The sequence below is a fragment of the Lepisma saccharinum genome, chromosome 11 (assembly GCF_977018435.1).
Source record: "Lepisma saccharinum chromosome 11, izLepSacc3.1, whole genome shotgun sequence".
Classification (NCBI taxonomy): domain Eukaryota; kingdom Metazoa; phylum Arthropoda; class Insecta; order Zygentoma; family Lepismatidae; genus Lepisma; species Lepisma saccharinum.
In genome coordinates, this window is record NC_139239.1 from 67114715 (window position 1) to 67131875 (window position 17161).

General features: G+C 38.8%; 1 protein-coding gene across 7 annotated transcripts in view; it reads right to left on the minus strand.

Moving 5' to 3' along the window:
• The window catches only part of LOC145994882 (uncharacterized), a 90544-nt gene that overhangs the window by 15077 nt on the left and 58306 nt on the right, over window positions 1–17161 (minus strand). For all 7 annotated transcript variants that reach the window (XM_083131331.1, XM_083131328.1, XM_083131326.1 and 4 more), the window contains exons 17-18: window positions 11534–11754; window positions 9497–10267 (exon numbers count right to left, since the gene is read on the minus strand). In XM_083131331.1, the coding sequence (XP_082987457.1) occupies window positions 9497–10267; window positions 11534–11754 (992 nt within the window). The remainder of the gene's footprint in view (window positions 1–9496; window positions 10268–11533; window positions 11755–17161) is intronic.

The following is a 17161-nucleotide window of genomic DNA, read 5'->3' on the forward strand; positions in this document are numbered from 1 at the left end:
ATTATATAGCAAAATATTCCTTATTAAGTGTGTGCATTGTGCGTGAGGGATTCAGTTTTAGTAGAGGCTGTTGTAGGGAAAGCTTATGAATTTAACATCAAACATCAAGGTTTTACACTACATACAAATTGTATTTCTTTTCTGAACATATTTGTTATTGAGTGAGGCTGGTAACACGGTTTCAACCGGATGTGAATTTTAATCTGTTATTTATGAATATGAAATTTTGATCGATACAGTACTGACATAAAATTTAACCATGCTGATAACAAATATTATGCAGATTCAACACAAACTACCAATGTTAACCCTTAAATGGTGAGACCCATTTTAGACCATAAAGCCTGAAGGACAAGTGTGTTTTCAGCAGAAAGTTAAAGATTGTGGAAGAAATATGGTCGAAGAAACCAAATTTTCATTTATCAAGTAGAAGATGAAAGTAAAAAAAAACAAAAAAAACAACTTCATTTTGTTACGAAATTTGAAGTTCATCACGCCCCCACGTAGGCAAATTCAAAACGGTACCTGCATATTTCCAGTATATGTTCCATTTACGTGGCAAGAATTGCACACTTGCTGTCGATACATTCAGAGTAAAAAAAAATATATTGTAATGTAAAAGCCAGGCTTTTTCTTGGTGGGAACTATTTAAGATTATATCAAGGTTTTCATAAAAAAATGTGTATCTTGGAAACTATGTATGATAGTGTTACAAATTATACCTCGTCTTCCTCAATACAGATGGAGTTATAAGCCTATGATCGAAAATGTAATTTTCGTTATCAAGTAGACGAACGAAAGTAAAAAAAAAATCTTAGATTCAAATTAATTGTTACTAATTACTAGACCTCGGATTTTAGGTTTTTAACCTATTGCAGGTGAATAAGAAATAACAAGTTATATCGGCGTTTCATAAGAAAACGCAACAACTGACTAAGTTTTATAGTGCCTAAAATAACCTATTTTGCTTGTTAGAACCTATTTTAGATTTATGTGCCTAAATTAAACCTTTTTTTTAGGTTTTTATATATTTTTTTTACATTTTACAGGATTTTTATATTTACTAGGTTTGGTGGCGAAATAATTCAATGACTGGCATGTTTGAAACATCAGTTTTCTGTCGATTTCCCTCCCTTCAAGTATATGATGTTTATCAAAGCTTTAAACAAAGCAAAAATGTCTGACGTCACTATTACCTGCAGACAGGGGCAGCGAAAGGGGACGGTTCTCCCCTACTTATTACCCCTGCACTATAGACTCTTAATGCTAAGCCTTGCTTACTAAGATAAAACTGTCCTTGCCTGCCCCGACCCCTCCTCCCCATTCTCAGTTTCGGCACCCAATCATCTCCTCTGCCTGCACAGTCCCAAGTGCAAACTGTGTGGCCTTGCTCACTTTCGCGTCAGTTTGGCTCTTTTTGGCATTCACGCCTTGCGAAGTAATATTTCAGCATTCAAATTAGCACTACTGACTATGTTTCTGTTGAAAGATAATTTTCAGCACATGAAATGAACCTCACAGACAAAAGGTGGAGTTTGAGTGTGGATAACGCAACAAGATTAATGGTGGTCACTCGGACCATGATAAAATTCAAGTATAATTCCTGGTTTTCAAGATGAACTTTCCAAAAATTCAAGGATACAAGTATGTGTTTTCTCTATTCCAACCTTACGTATTACCGACTCTCACCCTCTTTTCCACACACAAAAATATTAACAATGTGAAGGGTTTGTATGATTCCAATGTAACAAAAAAATTACCTAATCAACTTCAAGATATATTATTTTGTAGTAATCTTCCGTTTGTCAGATAGATTGTTCTGTAAAAGACACTAACAAAGTAAATGGATTGAGAAAATTTTGTTTTATTTTCTGTGTAGCTTTATTTTTCATCCTCAGAAAATGAATACAATAAAAGCTAAACTGAGAGAAACTTGCCTCAGGGCATTTATAAACATGTTTAAATTTAATGGGATATGGATTAATAAAAGTTGCAATTTTTCACGTCTACGGAGAAAAAAATGGAATAGAGAAAACATCTGCTTATATGTTATTTCATGTCTTGCCAAAATTCATGAATAATTTCAAGATCCAATAATTCACACATAATTTCCGGTGCCAATAATTCACATGTAATTCCCGGAATTCGAAATGAGTAGCCACCCTGATATTGTGCAGCAAATTATACATACATAATTCATTTTTCATATAAACAAGTAACATTTTTCTATCAGCACAAGTGCAGAATTAAATAATTTGTAATTTTGAAAATGATATAAAGGAATGAAAATTTGTTGAGAAAATTAATATTTGGTTATTACGATTCTTCTGAAATTTTGTTTTAACAATTGTATCTAATCTGTATTTTTCAGGAATTTTGTACCAAATTAAGTTTTTATGCAACCTATTTCAGGATTTTTCGAGCCTAATTTAAGGTTTTTAGAACCTATTTTCAGATTTTTAGAGCCTATTTTAGGAATCTAAAAGCACACGTTTTAGATCCTAAAAATCCGAGGTTTACTAATTACTAATAGGATGCCTCAAGGCTGGTGTAGCACCCAAAACATGGATCTCCGAACATTACCAGTCATGGTATACTCCAAGAGTGAAGAAACCCAAATGTGATGTGGGTCACATCTAGTGTTGGGTGATATAATGTCCAGACGATATATTGCGATATTGAAAAAATATCATCCAGGCAATATCAACTAGATGATATATATCGTGTCAGCGATATATCGTCACAATATTTGGCAATATATATCATTACTTACGTGAAATTTAGAACATTTGACACTTCATCGTTGCACAATTTAAGGGTTAAATCCTATTAACTTCGAAGATCCCGAATGAAGACAGTGGATCTTCGAAATTAATAGCATTTAACCATTAAATTGTGCAATGCGGAAGTGCGAAATTTTCTAAATTTCACGTAAGTAATTTTAAACTGCGTTTACCGCAACCATCATGAATATATATCATGTCGGTGATATATCATCATGATATTTTAGTGATATATTGTCACAATATTTGGCAATATATATCATGTTGGCCCTATCATCACAATATTTGGCGGTATATATCGTGGAGACGATATATCGCCGATATCACGATATGGAATAAATATTGCATTGTATCATCTATGATGACATTTTCTTGAAGATATATCACAATATCATCCATCCCTAGTCACATCTCGGTCTTAGCAACTTCATCTAAATGGGACACACACATCACATCATTTAAGGGTTAAATGAAGACCTGGGAGGGATCTTCTAGCACCTTAATTAATGCATGTAAAGTGCATCACATGGCTGCAATGAGTTTTGTATTAGAAAAATTAAACTGTGCATTTAGACATTTACTGTACAAAACATGGAAACATGAATTATACCTTTGTACTCACAAGAACAATAAAAAAATTAAGAATTGTACGATCAAATAATGGGCTGGTAAAATTCTCAGCAATTTTACCAATATGCATATGAACTTGTGATAAATCAGTCCCATTCCTATCATTCAATGGCATTTCCACACCACTAAAAGAGGAAAAAAAACCCTCTAAAATTCCTCCATTTTGTCACTGTGTAACAATATATGTTTCAACCACTCCATTTCTTCATGAGATTACAAAGCCAACAATGGCAATGGCAACAAAGGGAGAGAAAAATCAGCTCTTTCAAGAAGCCACCCCAATAATTCTCAATTCAAAAATTGTAAACTATATACATGCATAACTACAAGTTAGTTTGTGAAATTCATGCACATACATCTTATTAATATAATATGTATCTTTGTTATTCATGCACAGAAGGATGTAAAGACCAGCTCTAACTATCCCCACTACATTTCCACCACCTACATTACCTTGAAAACAGATCTATGTGAAACTAGTTGATTCATTGAACAGATTCTCTCGGGCTATCGACCAGGTGAGTTGTGGAAATGATTACTTCAATCAATAATTTCCACAACTCACCTGGTCGATAGCCCGAGAGAATCTGTTCATCATTCGTCGCCAGGAAAGCTTTTCAAGTCTTTTGCTCATGCTTAATGAAGTCAAAAGAAAGATGCAGAGATTGATCATTGTATGTTCAAAACTAGTACAACAATGAGCAAGTTAATTCCTATTGTTTAATCTTCTCCAAAATGTTCATCAAGTCAACTTTGTTCAACATTAACTGTTGATTCACAGACGATTTGTAAATCTGCATACAACTCCCTCCAACATATAAAAGGTAGGGTTGATCTAGAACTAATACCATAAGATTGACCAATATCAAATTACTGGATGAGGACAATGTTATCTAATTTAACCATTGAAGTCAATCCATATGCAAGATTCTGAAAAAAAAAAAACAACTACATGACATAAACTTACTGTTTAAACATTCAAACAATTCTGGAACTAAGTTACAAGTTCACGGTACATTTTGTACGGTTTTTCTTCACGATCGATTTCACCACCTGTCTGGTAGCTTCGTCAGGCATGTACTATCTTGCTGCAGGTGATGGTGTTCCTTTTTCTCCCACTGGCATTCGCAGTGGCACTTCCTGCTCGTCTAGAATGGGCATGGTACATCCTTCTTCAGCCGCCCATTGGGAATTTGGCAGTGCGGGTTCCCAGTCTCATCATCTGCCTCCGTGGAGTGGCATTCATTTTCACTTGCATAAAAAGGTGGGCTTTTTCACAGGTGCTTATGGTTTGTGCTTGGTTTTTTGAGGTTGGTGCATGGGGAGAATGGGTTGGTCCAGTACGTATATTTCTGATGGCAGGAAGCCAGGTTTTATTGAGAGCCCCAGGGTTGGTGTTGAGGTTGGCAGGAGTGGTCACTATTAACTATGTTTCCTTTGACAGTGTTTCTAACGTGGATCTCGCTTTCATAATTACTTTGGCATAGTTTATGCTGTGGTTCTCATTGATGAGGTAGCAGGCAAGGCCCGTTCTTCTTCTTCCAATCTGGTGATCCGCATCATGCTCTTTGAGCCCATCTTCCAGCCAGCATTTCGTCATATCAACGTACTTGCTTCTGCAGGTGCAGGTGACCATGTAGATGCCACTTCTTGCATTGGGGTTGGTGTAGTATGGCTTGAAGTGGGTTAGGTGGGAGGCTATGGAAGACAGGAAAGGGGGTGGGGGGACTGGTCTGCTATCTTGAAACTGTGCCTAGTCAGAACTTTCTGCATTCTTTGGGTTACCACAGTGTGGGGGAGACTGATATCCATTTTTCTTCTTTTTTTTCATTCTGGTTGCATGGCTGGTTTATTTGTCTTTTTGTTGCATCCAGGAGGCAGAGGAGTTCCTGTCCGTTGTACCCATTGTTGATGCCTAGGGAGATGATGCAGTCAAATTCAGACTGCAGGTCTTCATGTTCCAAGGTAAGGTTGATGGATGGCTCTCTGTAAGAAGTTGATCCAAATATTTCTTTGCCGAGCAGAGTGGCCAGAAAATTTTTCAATATGCTGTGATCCAGAGTTGGGTTTCCTTTATACATTGGTCTTGAACTTGTTATTCTTCCTGCTTATGAAGGATGGAGTCATCAGCATACTGTTTGTAGCCGATTTTGGAGAGATGGGGGTGAGGCCAGGACGTTGGTTTTTTAGTTCCTGATATTTTTGGAGGGGATGGCAGACAGAGGGTTTCCCACGCAAGGCCTTTCTTTTTATTAGGGATCGTAACCAATAAACCCCGTGAAACCTAAATTAATACAATGGGGTTATCTATATTAAAATTACTTTGAATTGCTTAAAATTATCATCATCTTCAGGCATTGTAGTAGTGGAAATCATTGAGCTGAAAAGTGGCATAAATTTAGTACAACCACCTCCCTCCAAGTACACATTCCAAATAAACTGCTGACAATCAAAATAGCAACACCAAAATATAAAATGTAACTTTAAGCAATGAAGAATTTGTAAGTAGGTAGGATAATGCATTCGTGATCCAGGTTTCTCATCAAAAGAGACAACAAAAACCCTTACAGCAGTTTGAAGTGTTTACACCTTTGTGCCAGCATTTTTTAAACCCTCCATTGGTATACGTGTTCCAGAGTAATGCGGTTGGTATGCAGTGAGTGTGGCACTCCCACATGGATTTCATTGTTTTCAGTCTTTTTTTCTAATATTTTTTTACATTCAATCATATTTTAAAAAAATATAAATATTTTCGTGACATATATATCACTTTTTGTAATTGAAAGTTTTCTTATTTATTATATAATAACAAATACTTTATTGTATTGCAGTATTACCGATAACGTTATATGATATTGCATAACATTAGTAATAAAATTCATAATTTATTACTTGTTGACAATGGTTATGTACATTTCACATGAGGAGAAGGAACCAGTAATTCATCTTCATGGGGAGATTAATTCCTGTTGCTATCATGATCACTATTCAATGTTCAACAGTATCTTATGGCCCTGAGAATCAACCGTAGTCAAAAAATATGCTTGGTCTTATATTTATTCACCACTTGGTTCAGCAAACCATGCTTGGATGTGTTCTTCATTCGTGCCAAATATCGCATTTCAAAGTTTATTTAGCGGAAAATATTAGCAGTAATAAGTGAATGGAGACCAATAACAAAATAATCACCAAAGAATCTAAACAGAAAACAGTGAAAAACATGAATTCGATGGGAATGGTAATTGAAAAAAATGGTTGTGTGTTTGGTATACGTGTGAGCGTGGAGCTCACAAAACATGGACTGTCCTCAAAATAACATATCTACACAGAATGAGAGCAGTGCTATGACCTACAGCTGATATCCTTTGGCCACAGACATTACAAAAGACAGCTGCACAAGACCACAAAGTGATACCATGATCGACCTGAAAAACTTAGGATTACAGTCCAACCCCGATTTTACATTTTCCCGCTTAATATGTTCATCCAGTCAGGCCCCGCCAAAAGGTCATGTTAAATAATAGGACGTTCACCTCGATCTTACGTTCGCTCTAGTTAATTCCCGTTTCCCGCTTTATACGTTTTCCGAGCCGTGACAATGTCTTAAAATTTGGCAGCTTGCATTTGTCGCACCTTCCTTGACGGACAGGAAGGGAAAACAGCACTTCTTGCATTCCCGGTAAAGACACAATGGTCCGATTCTTCTGCCTCAGGATCAACAAGCGCACTCTTGCCAAACCGATTCTCGCTAAATGGTGCCTGCCTTAGAATTTGGACAAAACGAAAGTTGCCCTCCTCACTCACGAGTGGAAAATTGACAACAGGACTATCACCATTCAATTCTTGGCCCACACAGATTTACAGAATCCTTCCTAGTTGACGGAACGAGAAAGAAAAGCGAGAAGGGAGCTTGTTTGTGAAGAATTTTCCTTTCTTCTTGTCTGCAGCGTTGGAATAGAAAAAAAATAAGGGTGTTCCAACCTCCGCTAGCCGATACTGAATAAGAACTGCACTTCTTCTTTAATGGAAAGTCTTTTAGATTCCCAAGGAAATACGATTGGATCTAGTCTATATTTCACTGTAAATTATTTTTAATCTGAAGTTTTTTCACAAATGCTGTCATTTGGTCATCAGAATGAAGCTGAAGCTAAAGTGATTCTTTTTTATATGGATAGATGAGCGATATTTTACTCGCTGATGGAAAAATATTATTGTCAAATCAATTGCTTGGAGGAGGTGGGGGGGGGGGCAAGTTCGGACACATAAATTATTCTCCGTGGGACAGAGAATAGTTTCTATTATGCAGATTATGTGACTCGCATATTGCACAGTGACGAAGTCGGGAAAAATGAGTGGATAAACGAGGGGTTTGGCAATATTCTCTAGGAGCAGTAAAATTTTGTGCACATCTAAATACCATTAAAATCCTTATTTGGGCCAAAAGAGCATATATTTATTTACTTTTTCTCATTCGCTGGGGAGCTGTGGTCGCCTAGTCAGTAGAGCGTATGACTGCCACACTGGAAACCTGGGTTCAATTCCCGGGGTGGGTGATCTAAGATGCCTCATAAAGTGGCTCTGGAGCTCACCTAGCCTCAAATAAATAGGTACCTTGTGGCAAACCTGGGGGATAAAGGCTGCCCAAGCATGGTGATGATCACATCACCTCCAAATTGGCCGAGATCGAAGAATAGGGAGGGTAAAGGTGGCCAGAGCATGGTGCTGGTCACATTATCTCCCACATACCCCATTCACGTGATGAAAATAAATCGCTAAATATTAAACAATAAGTGGCATGCCCATGGGAAGGGTTGGTGGGGGGTCATAACCCCTCTTTGGCCCAGTATTTCTAAAAAAAAAACAACAAAAAAACAAGAATGTCAAAGGCACAAAAAGATGCAAAATGAGGGCTATGGAAAAAATATATGTAACACTCCTCCCCAACCATATTGTGACGTCAAAAAATGTGTACCTTTCACAAAGCTTGTTTTCAGTTCACTTTATGATGTTGGGTTGATCGGGACTGGACACACATAAAGCTAAAGTGGGATCTGAATCATTCTACATGTCCCCACTGTGAACTGAATCCAAGACACTTTGATTACCATATATAAAGATGGTTGACGTCCAACTATAAATTATCACCCCCCTCCAATTACCCGATACTTCTAAAACTAGCAACTAATTACCAGTTTACAGAGTAAATGAAGATCCCACACAATCAGAAGCATAAACTGAACCTAATAGACGGCAGATAGAAGCAGTCATCCACAGTCCCTAAACTCGAAAGTGGGTCACGTTATAATCCGCCATTGATTTTCTCAACAGGTCTTGCTTTTTTTCCACTTAGAAATTCATAATCATACTTCTTTATCATTGTTGAATTATTTTTGACAGAATATAACCCCTAAAAGTCGATTGTGAAGTCGTTTCTTACTGACACTTGAGTTTCACCCCTCCCCATGCTTTCCCGCTTTTTACGTTTTTTATTTACAGACCCCTGAAAAACGTCAAATCAGAGTTCCACTGTATATCCTAGGGTGAGTGCTGCGCTCATAGTCAGAGAGTGATGGTTCAATTTCTTCTAAGATCAGAATGGTGTTAACCACTTGCAATCACTTCCTCCTCTCGCATGAAAAGTCTAACCACTGGAAGTTCAAAGTCATATGGTGAATGACACTGTTGCAAGAGTAAGGAACAGAAAGAGCGAAGAATTCGCATGACAAACAGAACAACTTTCTCGCAATTTATGACATCTGCACAGCTTGAAAAATGTATAGAGACGGAAACAGGAGTAAGTAACTGAGGTGAATGTCCTATTACTTAACATGGCCTTTGGCCGGAACCTGGATGGCTGAAGGTATCAAGCGGGAACATGTATAATACAGGAACAGAAAATCAGGGTTCCATTGTATATGGTTTAGTCACAAATATCGCTACAGTAATAATTGTAGGCCAAACACGTCTCTTGAATGAAAACTTCCAAGGGAGAGATTCAATCAGGTAATCTTCTAAAATGTCCTTCCTGATCCAATGGAACAAGTAAACCCAACACCAAATTACAAAAGGAAAACAGGACTTACCTGGCAAATGCTCCATCATGCCTCTTGGTCCAAATGCTTCAGGTCCCATTGGTCCTCTAGGTCCAAGTGGTCCTCTCGGACCAAATCCATCTCTGTGTGGACCAAACATAGGATGAGGCTCAAAACCATCCATTCCAGGGCCTCTGATATCATGACCAGGGCCACGCATGTCGAAATTATCAGGACCTGCACATCGTCGATCCATAATACGTGGATCAAAATTCTCTTGCTGGGCCATCCTCGGATCAAAGCCATCCGGCCTGGGTCCCCTATCAAACCCTTCGTGAACTCGTAAATTGAACTCGTGCTCTGCCAGATGTGGGTCAAATCTGTCACCACCCGACATTTGGGAATCAAAGTCATCCGGGCCGGGGACTCTACCTTCAAAACCTTCGTGTCGTGGTCCATGCGAGTCAAAACTGTCGTGAGGAGGACCACGTGAATCAAACGGTTCTGTCCCAGGTGCTCGAAAGTTTTCAGGATTATGTCCTGGAAGACCAAACTCAGGACCTCGCCCAGCAGGTCGGAAACCATCGCCTGATGGACCTCGAGACCCTCCAGGCCCAAATTTATCGAAGCCAGGCCCAGGTGGACGAAAACCTCTCGAACCTGGTCCAGGAAAGCCCTCGGGACCCTGCCCAGGTCCAAGGGCTCTAAAGCTATCAGGTACAGCACCTCGAAAATTATTTGCACCTCCTGGGTGAAATCCATCAGGGGGAGGCAATCTAAAATTATTTGGACCTGGTCCTCGTGGTCCAAACATATGAGCACCTGAAAGAAGGGGGAAAAAATTAAATAAATTGATCGCTCATGGATCAATTACATAGAACAATGAGTAAGTTGCGAGAGCTGAAGATGTAACAGTCCAGGATGTACAAGCAACTGTGTTATGATTTTTCAAGACCATGCATTGTATATGCTTTTTTCACTAATACAACGATTTAGCGTGTCAAAAGGACATGAAGCTTAAGACTATCATAAACAATCTATTCTCTAGTAAATTTCAGAGTGACTAAGAAAATTTGGGAGTATACAAATAAATATTTGTAATGTTATGCTGAACCAGTTCATCAATACTATTTTCGTTTTCATATTTTAAATAGCTCTTACACCTCTTTATGGTACGAGGCTTGTTCAGAAGGAAACCAAACTTTCAAATTTGCCCACCAATAGAACAATCCACGTTGGTCAACTTACTAGCGCAACATAGAGGGATCCTTCTAAAGTACTACACCGTTGAGTGCACCAGTCTACATTGTTTACTTTTCATCCTGTGAGCAGTTAAGTGAAGTTGTGTTACAAACTGCAGCGATTTTCTGATACTCGAAGAGCAACGCCTGCGCATCATATTTTGTTTCAAATTGGACAAGACGTTTACAGAAATGCTCAAAATGTTGCAAGAAGCATATATAGGGAGGACTGTATGAGCAGGACACAATGTTATGAGTGGTTTGAGCGGTTCAGAGCAGGCAGAACATCCATTGAACACAATACAATTTGGGAAGAAAACTCAACATGCATCAGGTTGCTGCCAAATTTGTTCCACAGTTGTTGACAGATTAACAAAAACAAACACATGTTGACATCTTTTGAACCGAGCAAATCAGGTTGATAGCTTCCTGTGCACCTGATTTTGCACCCATGGATTTATTTTTTGCTTCCAAGGTTAAAATCCACCCTAAAAGGATGCCACATCCAATCCATAGAAGAGATTAAGGAAAATTCGCTCTAGAGCCTGCAAGTTGTATTAGCAGCAGACACTACTTTCAAGGTGATAAATCCGATTAAGCTGGGTACAAGGTAAATACATTTATTTTGAAAAAGTTCTGTTTCTCTTTGGACAAACCTCGTATTTGCAAAAATTAAGATGAGTAACGATTGGACGAAACTGAAGAAGGGACAGTTACCAGTACACCTATGTCCAGGCCAGTTGGCATGCTTAACAATTTTCATCTTTTCATAATTCTAATCTGTCCATTTAACATTCATTTCTACTTTATTTCTGTACATAATCCTAGAGTAGACACTAATAATTACCTGGTGGTAATGGACCCCTTGGTCCAAGGAAACGTAAACCAGGTACAAGTCCATCTGAAGGACCAGAAAAGTTTCTGTCTCCAATAACAGCGGATGCAGCAGCACCATCTAGCATCGGATGAGGCACATTGCCCTCTGAAGCCTCCAAAGCCTCATCATGGCTAGAACCATGGCCTCTTTCACCCCTCAGTGGCCTCCCATCTTGTCCATGAGATGGCTCTCTGAAAACAAAGTATATCACACCATTTATTAAAGTGTACATATACACAGCTGTAAATACTTCAATTCTTCTGTGGTCAGCAATCCAACAAAACATATGAATGTGTGAACTCTGAAATAGAGAAACACTCTAACAGTCACTCTCACACACATGCAATCTTACTATCTTTATCCCTCCCTCCCTCTCACTCCCACACACAGAAAAAAGAGAGAGAAAGAGTGAGTGAGTGAGTGAGAGTGAGTGAGTGAGTGAGTGAGTGCATGCATGCATGCGAGTGTGAGTGCATGCGTGTGAGTGAGTGCATGCATGCGAGTGAGTGAGTGAGTGCATGCGTGTGAGTTAGTGCATGCATGCGAGTGAGTGAGAGTGAGTGAGTGCGTGCGTGTGCGTGCGTGTGTGTGTGTGTGTGTGTGTGTGTGTGTGCGAGCGTGTACAATTGAAGGTTTATCACATAAATTTCCGTTATTTCAAAGATGAATACTTTTTCCTTTAACCTTTTGAGTCCCAAGGCCATTTTCACATGTAAGCCTCTCGGTCCCAAGCAGATTTTGAGCAAAATGCAGAGTTTCAATTAAATGAGTGTAGATCGGAGACTAAATCGGAGACCAGAGATTCAGACTATATGAAATTTATGCAAATTCGGCATATATGTGGTGGGGGGGAGGGGGCTAACTCTCAAAATTCCAAAATTTCGGAAAAAAAAAATTGGTTCCCCCCCTTTCAAGAAAAAAGTACATGACAGTGTCGACATGCACATGGAAATGATCGCTGACATGTAAGGAGCACAAAAATATTTGCATTATTATCATATGACCAATGTAACTTGAGTTGTACCCCCAAAACGAATGGTCGGCACGCCACTGATTCAAGCTTCAAAATGCAGTGGTACCTTGAAAGGACTTTAGCTCAGAGACTATTTGCCCTGGAGATATGACCGATATACCGTTGTACGCAGAATGAATCACAGATTCAGACGATATATAATTTATGCACATTTGGCATACATATGGAGGGGGAAGGGGGGAAATCTCCTGAAAATACTTTTTTTAAAAAAAATGGGGTTTCTCACCCCCCCCCCCCAAAAGGATATGAAAAGTTCAAAATGCACATAGAAATTATCGCTGGCATGTAAGAAACAGAAAAATATTTGCATCATTGTCGTATGACCAATGTAACTTGAGTTGTACCCCCAAAAGGAATGGTCGGCACGCCACTGATTCAAGCTTCAAAATGCAGGGGTCCCTTGAAATGACTATAGCTCAGAAACTAAATGCCCTAGAGATATGAAAGATATACCGTTGTACGCAGAATGAATCACAGATTCAGACGATATATAATTTATGCACAGTCGGCGTACATATGGAGGGGGAAAGGAGGGAAATCCCCTCAAAAATACTTTTCTTAAAAAAAAATGGTGTTTCCCTTTGCCCCCCCCCCAAAATGTCAAAATGCACAAAATGCGAAATTTATGCAAATTTGGCATATATATGGAGGGGGAATGGAGAAAACCCCCAAAAATTATTTTAAAAAATTGTCACTTCACCCAAAAAATGTCCTTGCACTTGGGCACAAAACGACACCTACGCACAACATTCACTGACGAAAAGCTAGAACGCAGTGAAAAATGAATGCCGATTCTTGCAGCTGCTTGACATTCTATTTTTAGACAATGCAGGGTAACCTATGTTCAACCTTGTGGAACATTTGTGCTCACAAACAAAGGTTTCCTTCAGTGCGCTTCGAAATTCCATTCTCACAACGCAGATTCAACAACCAGTCTTCCCATCCCCCCACCCCCTGCTTGCGCCCTCACGGAAAACTTTTTGACATCGGATACTGATAAACAAGCTTCCTTCAAATGCAGTTAACAGGAGGGAGTGAAAAAGCATTGCTTTAGAACAACAAAGCCAGTCTTCCTTTGTCGGCAAAAATTTGACCTTGAAAAGAGATGCAAAAGAGAAGTCCTTTTTCCTGCCTTTTCCCCTCCATTTTCATGAAGACAAAAAAAATGCAAAAAAACATTTCTGTTAAATACATGTGTTAGGAACAATATATAAAAAAATCGAAATTCTAGCCAAAAATAGAAAAGTTACAACGTAAAAACTACGACCTTGACACAGGATATCTCGATCGAGATACTTGGGACTCAAAAGGTTAATGTTGAGTTAAGTCTGATCGTTGCCATACAGAAACTATACAAACTAAAAAGAAACACACTGCCTACAAGTAACATTTCACAAAGTTTGAACATACTTGGTGCCCCACTAGGAGGGCAACTCAAAAAATTAAAATGGTAAAGTGACAACTCATTTGATGGACCTTTTAACCTCAAACAACTTTTGTAGGCAACATTTTTTGATTTGGTCATTGTTTTTGATTGGGTGCCCAAAAACATGTTAATAGTTTCAAGGAATGTCAAGTTTCATACTATTTTCAAAATTGAGGAGTCATAAAAAAACTTAAGGGCTAGTTAAATGGTGGCATTTGGAAAATTTGCAGTGACTACTTACAGGAGTACCTTGGTGGTACTTTGAAAAGTTTAAATAGGAAAGGGAGCTGACCAACCCTATGTTGGACAGGTATTACTAATTTCAAAAATTTTTTTTGTAAGATTTTTTTTATATATACAGGAAAACCTCGTTAATACGATATTGGTTAATACGAAGTACCCTTTAATCCGAAGTTCTTCCCATTCCCCAACCGATAAGATAGGATTTATAATGTATTTCAGTACGGATAAATCGAAATACGGATAATTTTTAATACGAAGTTGTTTACAAGACCCTTCCGCAAAACTGGTTTCGCTTAATTCGAAGTAGACACCTGCGTAAGTCGACAAGAGAAGATCGAATGTGGAAAGAGCTTGGACGTTATTTTAACTTGACCGTGACATGTTTCCTTGTCCTAAGAGCTGCTGACAACTCGAGGGAAGCAGCCCGAAATGCCCGCTGGACATTGACATTCTTTGTCAATGTGCATGGGAGGTCAAGCTCTTTCCCCGCTGAATGCGCCACCTTGGAAATATTCACCAGTGCCAGATGAGAAATGCGAGATAAGATCACACGAATGTTCCAAAATACAAGACGCGTGGCGCCTGGAAGTCTCACCAATCTGTGTAGCTCTGAGTTCGAGATACAGCAATTTCCCGTGAGCTAGCAACTTTTGGCCTGGCAGCAGACAACTTCCGGTAACCACTTTCATTAAAAGCGTGTTCTTTGTGCCCTGTAGAACTTCATTAAAAAAAAAAAAAGGGAAACTGTTACAGATAATCAAAGCCGCATAGGCCAACTAAAGATCGTAAACCCGCTTAATGCGTTGTCATCTAGGTTTCCCGCAAAAGTTGACATCGATCTTATGTATGTTGCAACTCCAGTTTCCCGCTTCATACGTTTCCCAACTGTGCCGGTCATAAAATTTGCCAAAACAGTGTTTTGTTGTCTGAGTGACTTCTCCCCTTTATCTATCAGCAAACCGGGGGGGGGGGGGGTGTCCGTTGCTAATTGTTTCGGCTACGATATTCTTGCTTGTGTGCGCACACCGGCTCCTTTGGCGTCTAAAAAAAGCAAACAGTTCTGAAAACCTTCTTTAAAACGAACAAAAACCGCATGATAAGTAAAAGAAAAGTGACCCCCTTCCTTCTCCTACAACAGCTCATTATCCGCCACTGGTGTGCATGGTAATGTGATTTTTCACACTGCTGATAAAAGTTCGGTCTTCGACAACTGCGTTATCTTTAAAATGCCGATGATTTCCCTTCTGCCACCTGCTGCTGTAACTTCCAGCCGGTCTCATTGTGTTTACGCTGCAGCTGGCGCCAGTGTTTAGTCTAGCGTCTGGAAAGCTCTGGCTTGCTGATAACTGCAATGACTCATCCAGTGCGAAGGAATAAGCTTCATTGTTTTGAATCTCGCAAAGCCATATAATCCCCGCTTTTCTTCAGAACCATTAGCGTGCTGCTGTTAAAAAAAAAAAAAAAAAAAAAAAAAAAACACCCGCAATGCTCAATGTAGGAATACGAGAGAAAAAGTTTTGGCGGAGCGAGTGTTTGACCTCCAGAATACTCCTGAAACCTACAATAAATTGTCGATTAATCTGAAAATACGCAAGTTTCGTAAAACTTGTTTTTAGTTCATTTTATACTGCTGAACTAAGCGGGACTAAATATACAGTTTAAAGTGGGATCCAAACCAGAGTGATTATCGAGTGCGGCACTGTTTAATGTGTCTTAGGATACACATTGGGTGCAAACATCGCAAGTTGTGTGTTTACTTTTTCAGAGTTGATTACAATGCAAATTGAGGAAGAGTTTGGACTGCTCCCTGAAAAAGGGGAGGGGGGCGAATATGAAGTTAACTGAAGGAAAGAATACGTGACTTTTTTTTACGATGTGGTTTAGACAGCCGAACCAGAATGAAATTTACAGGCCCAATTTTTTTGTTTTGTTTTGTGCCAGGGAAAGGTTGTGTTCTCTCCCAAGAGAATCTTCTCTTACCAGTTAATCCTGTAAGGGACAATGTTCTAGTAGATAAAATCCAATATTCATTCTGTCCGATTATCTCCCGTCTCTTGCTCGCGTGTGACTACTGTCAAGATTCACTTCTTGCAATAAACGAGATTGTTTTCTTTTCCGTAGGTCTCGGTGCAAACGGGTTTCTTATGAACTAAAATTGTAAGAATTTCGTGGAAGAGCAACAACTTTGCACAATTAAAAGAAAATACCGTTCTTTATAAGACTTTTTGCCACAACATGCATCCCGTGCATAACCGGTTGTATAACTAGGCAGGATAAATGGTGTTAACCGACTCCTTGTAATCTTTGTGTCCCCGCGTTAAGCTCCGTGTTCTCATTTTGTGTAACATTTTTTACACTTCCTTTAAAACTTACAATATTATTATATAGTACATATAAAGCTTATTTTCTGAGCTACCACCAAGTATAAAATATCCTTTGTGGGGCTAATTTATACTCTACTTTATTTACACCTGAAAACAGGCGCCATCTTGAAAAGTTTGGATAACTCGAAGTCGTTTAATACGAAGTTGACATTTTTTGGTCCCTTGAACTTCGTATTAACGAGGTTTTCCTGTATATATATATGGAGCACCATTTTCAAATTAATTACCGAAATTTATATCTTTGAATGTTTTACTTCTTTGTAACTGATCAGTGGTTGTTACTTTATGAGGAATGGTTTGAACTTTTTCCACTGTATCTGGTTTTATTTATATGTAACAATGTTGCAGACTCTCATTCTGTCTTCCTCTTCAAGGCAGTGTATTGTTATGTAGTCTTAAGTACCGGGTGCAGCAATGAATTTTAAATACTCCACAATTAAGACAAAATAATACATAACAAAACATACATGATTAAGACAAAATGAACGAACTACTTTATTCATTGAAGAGAA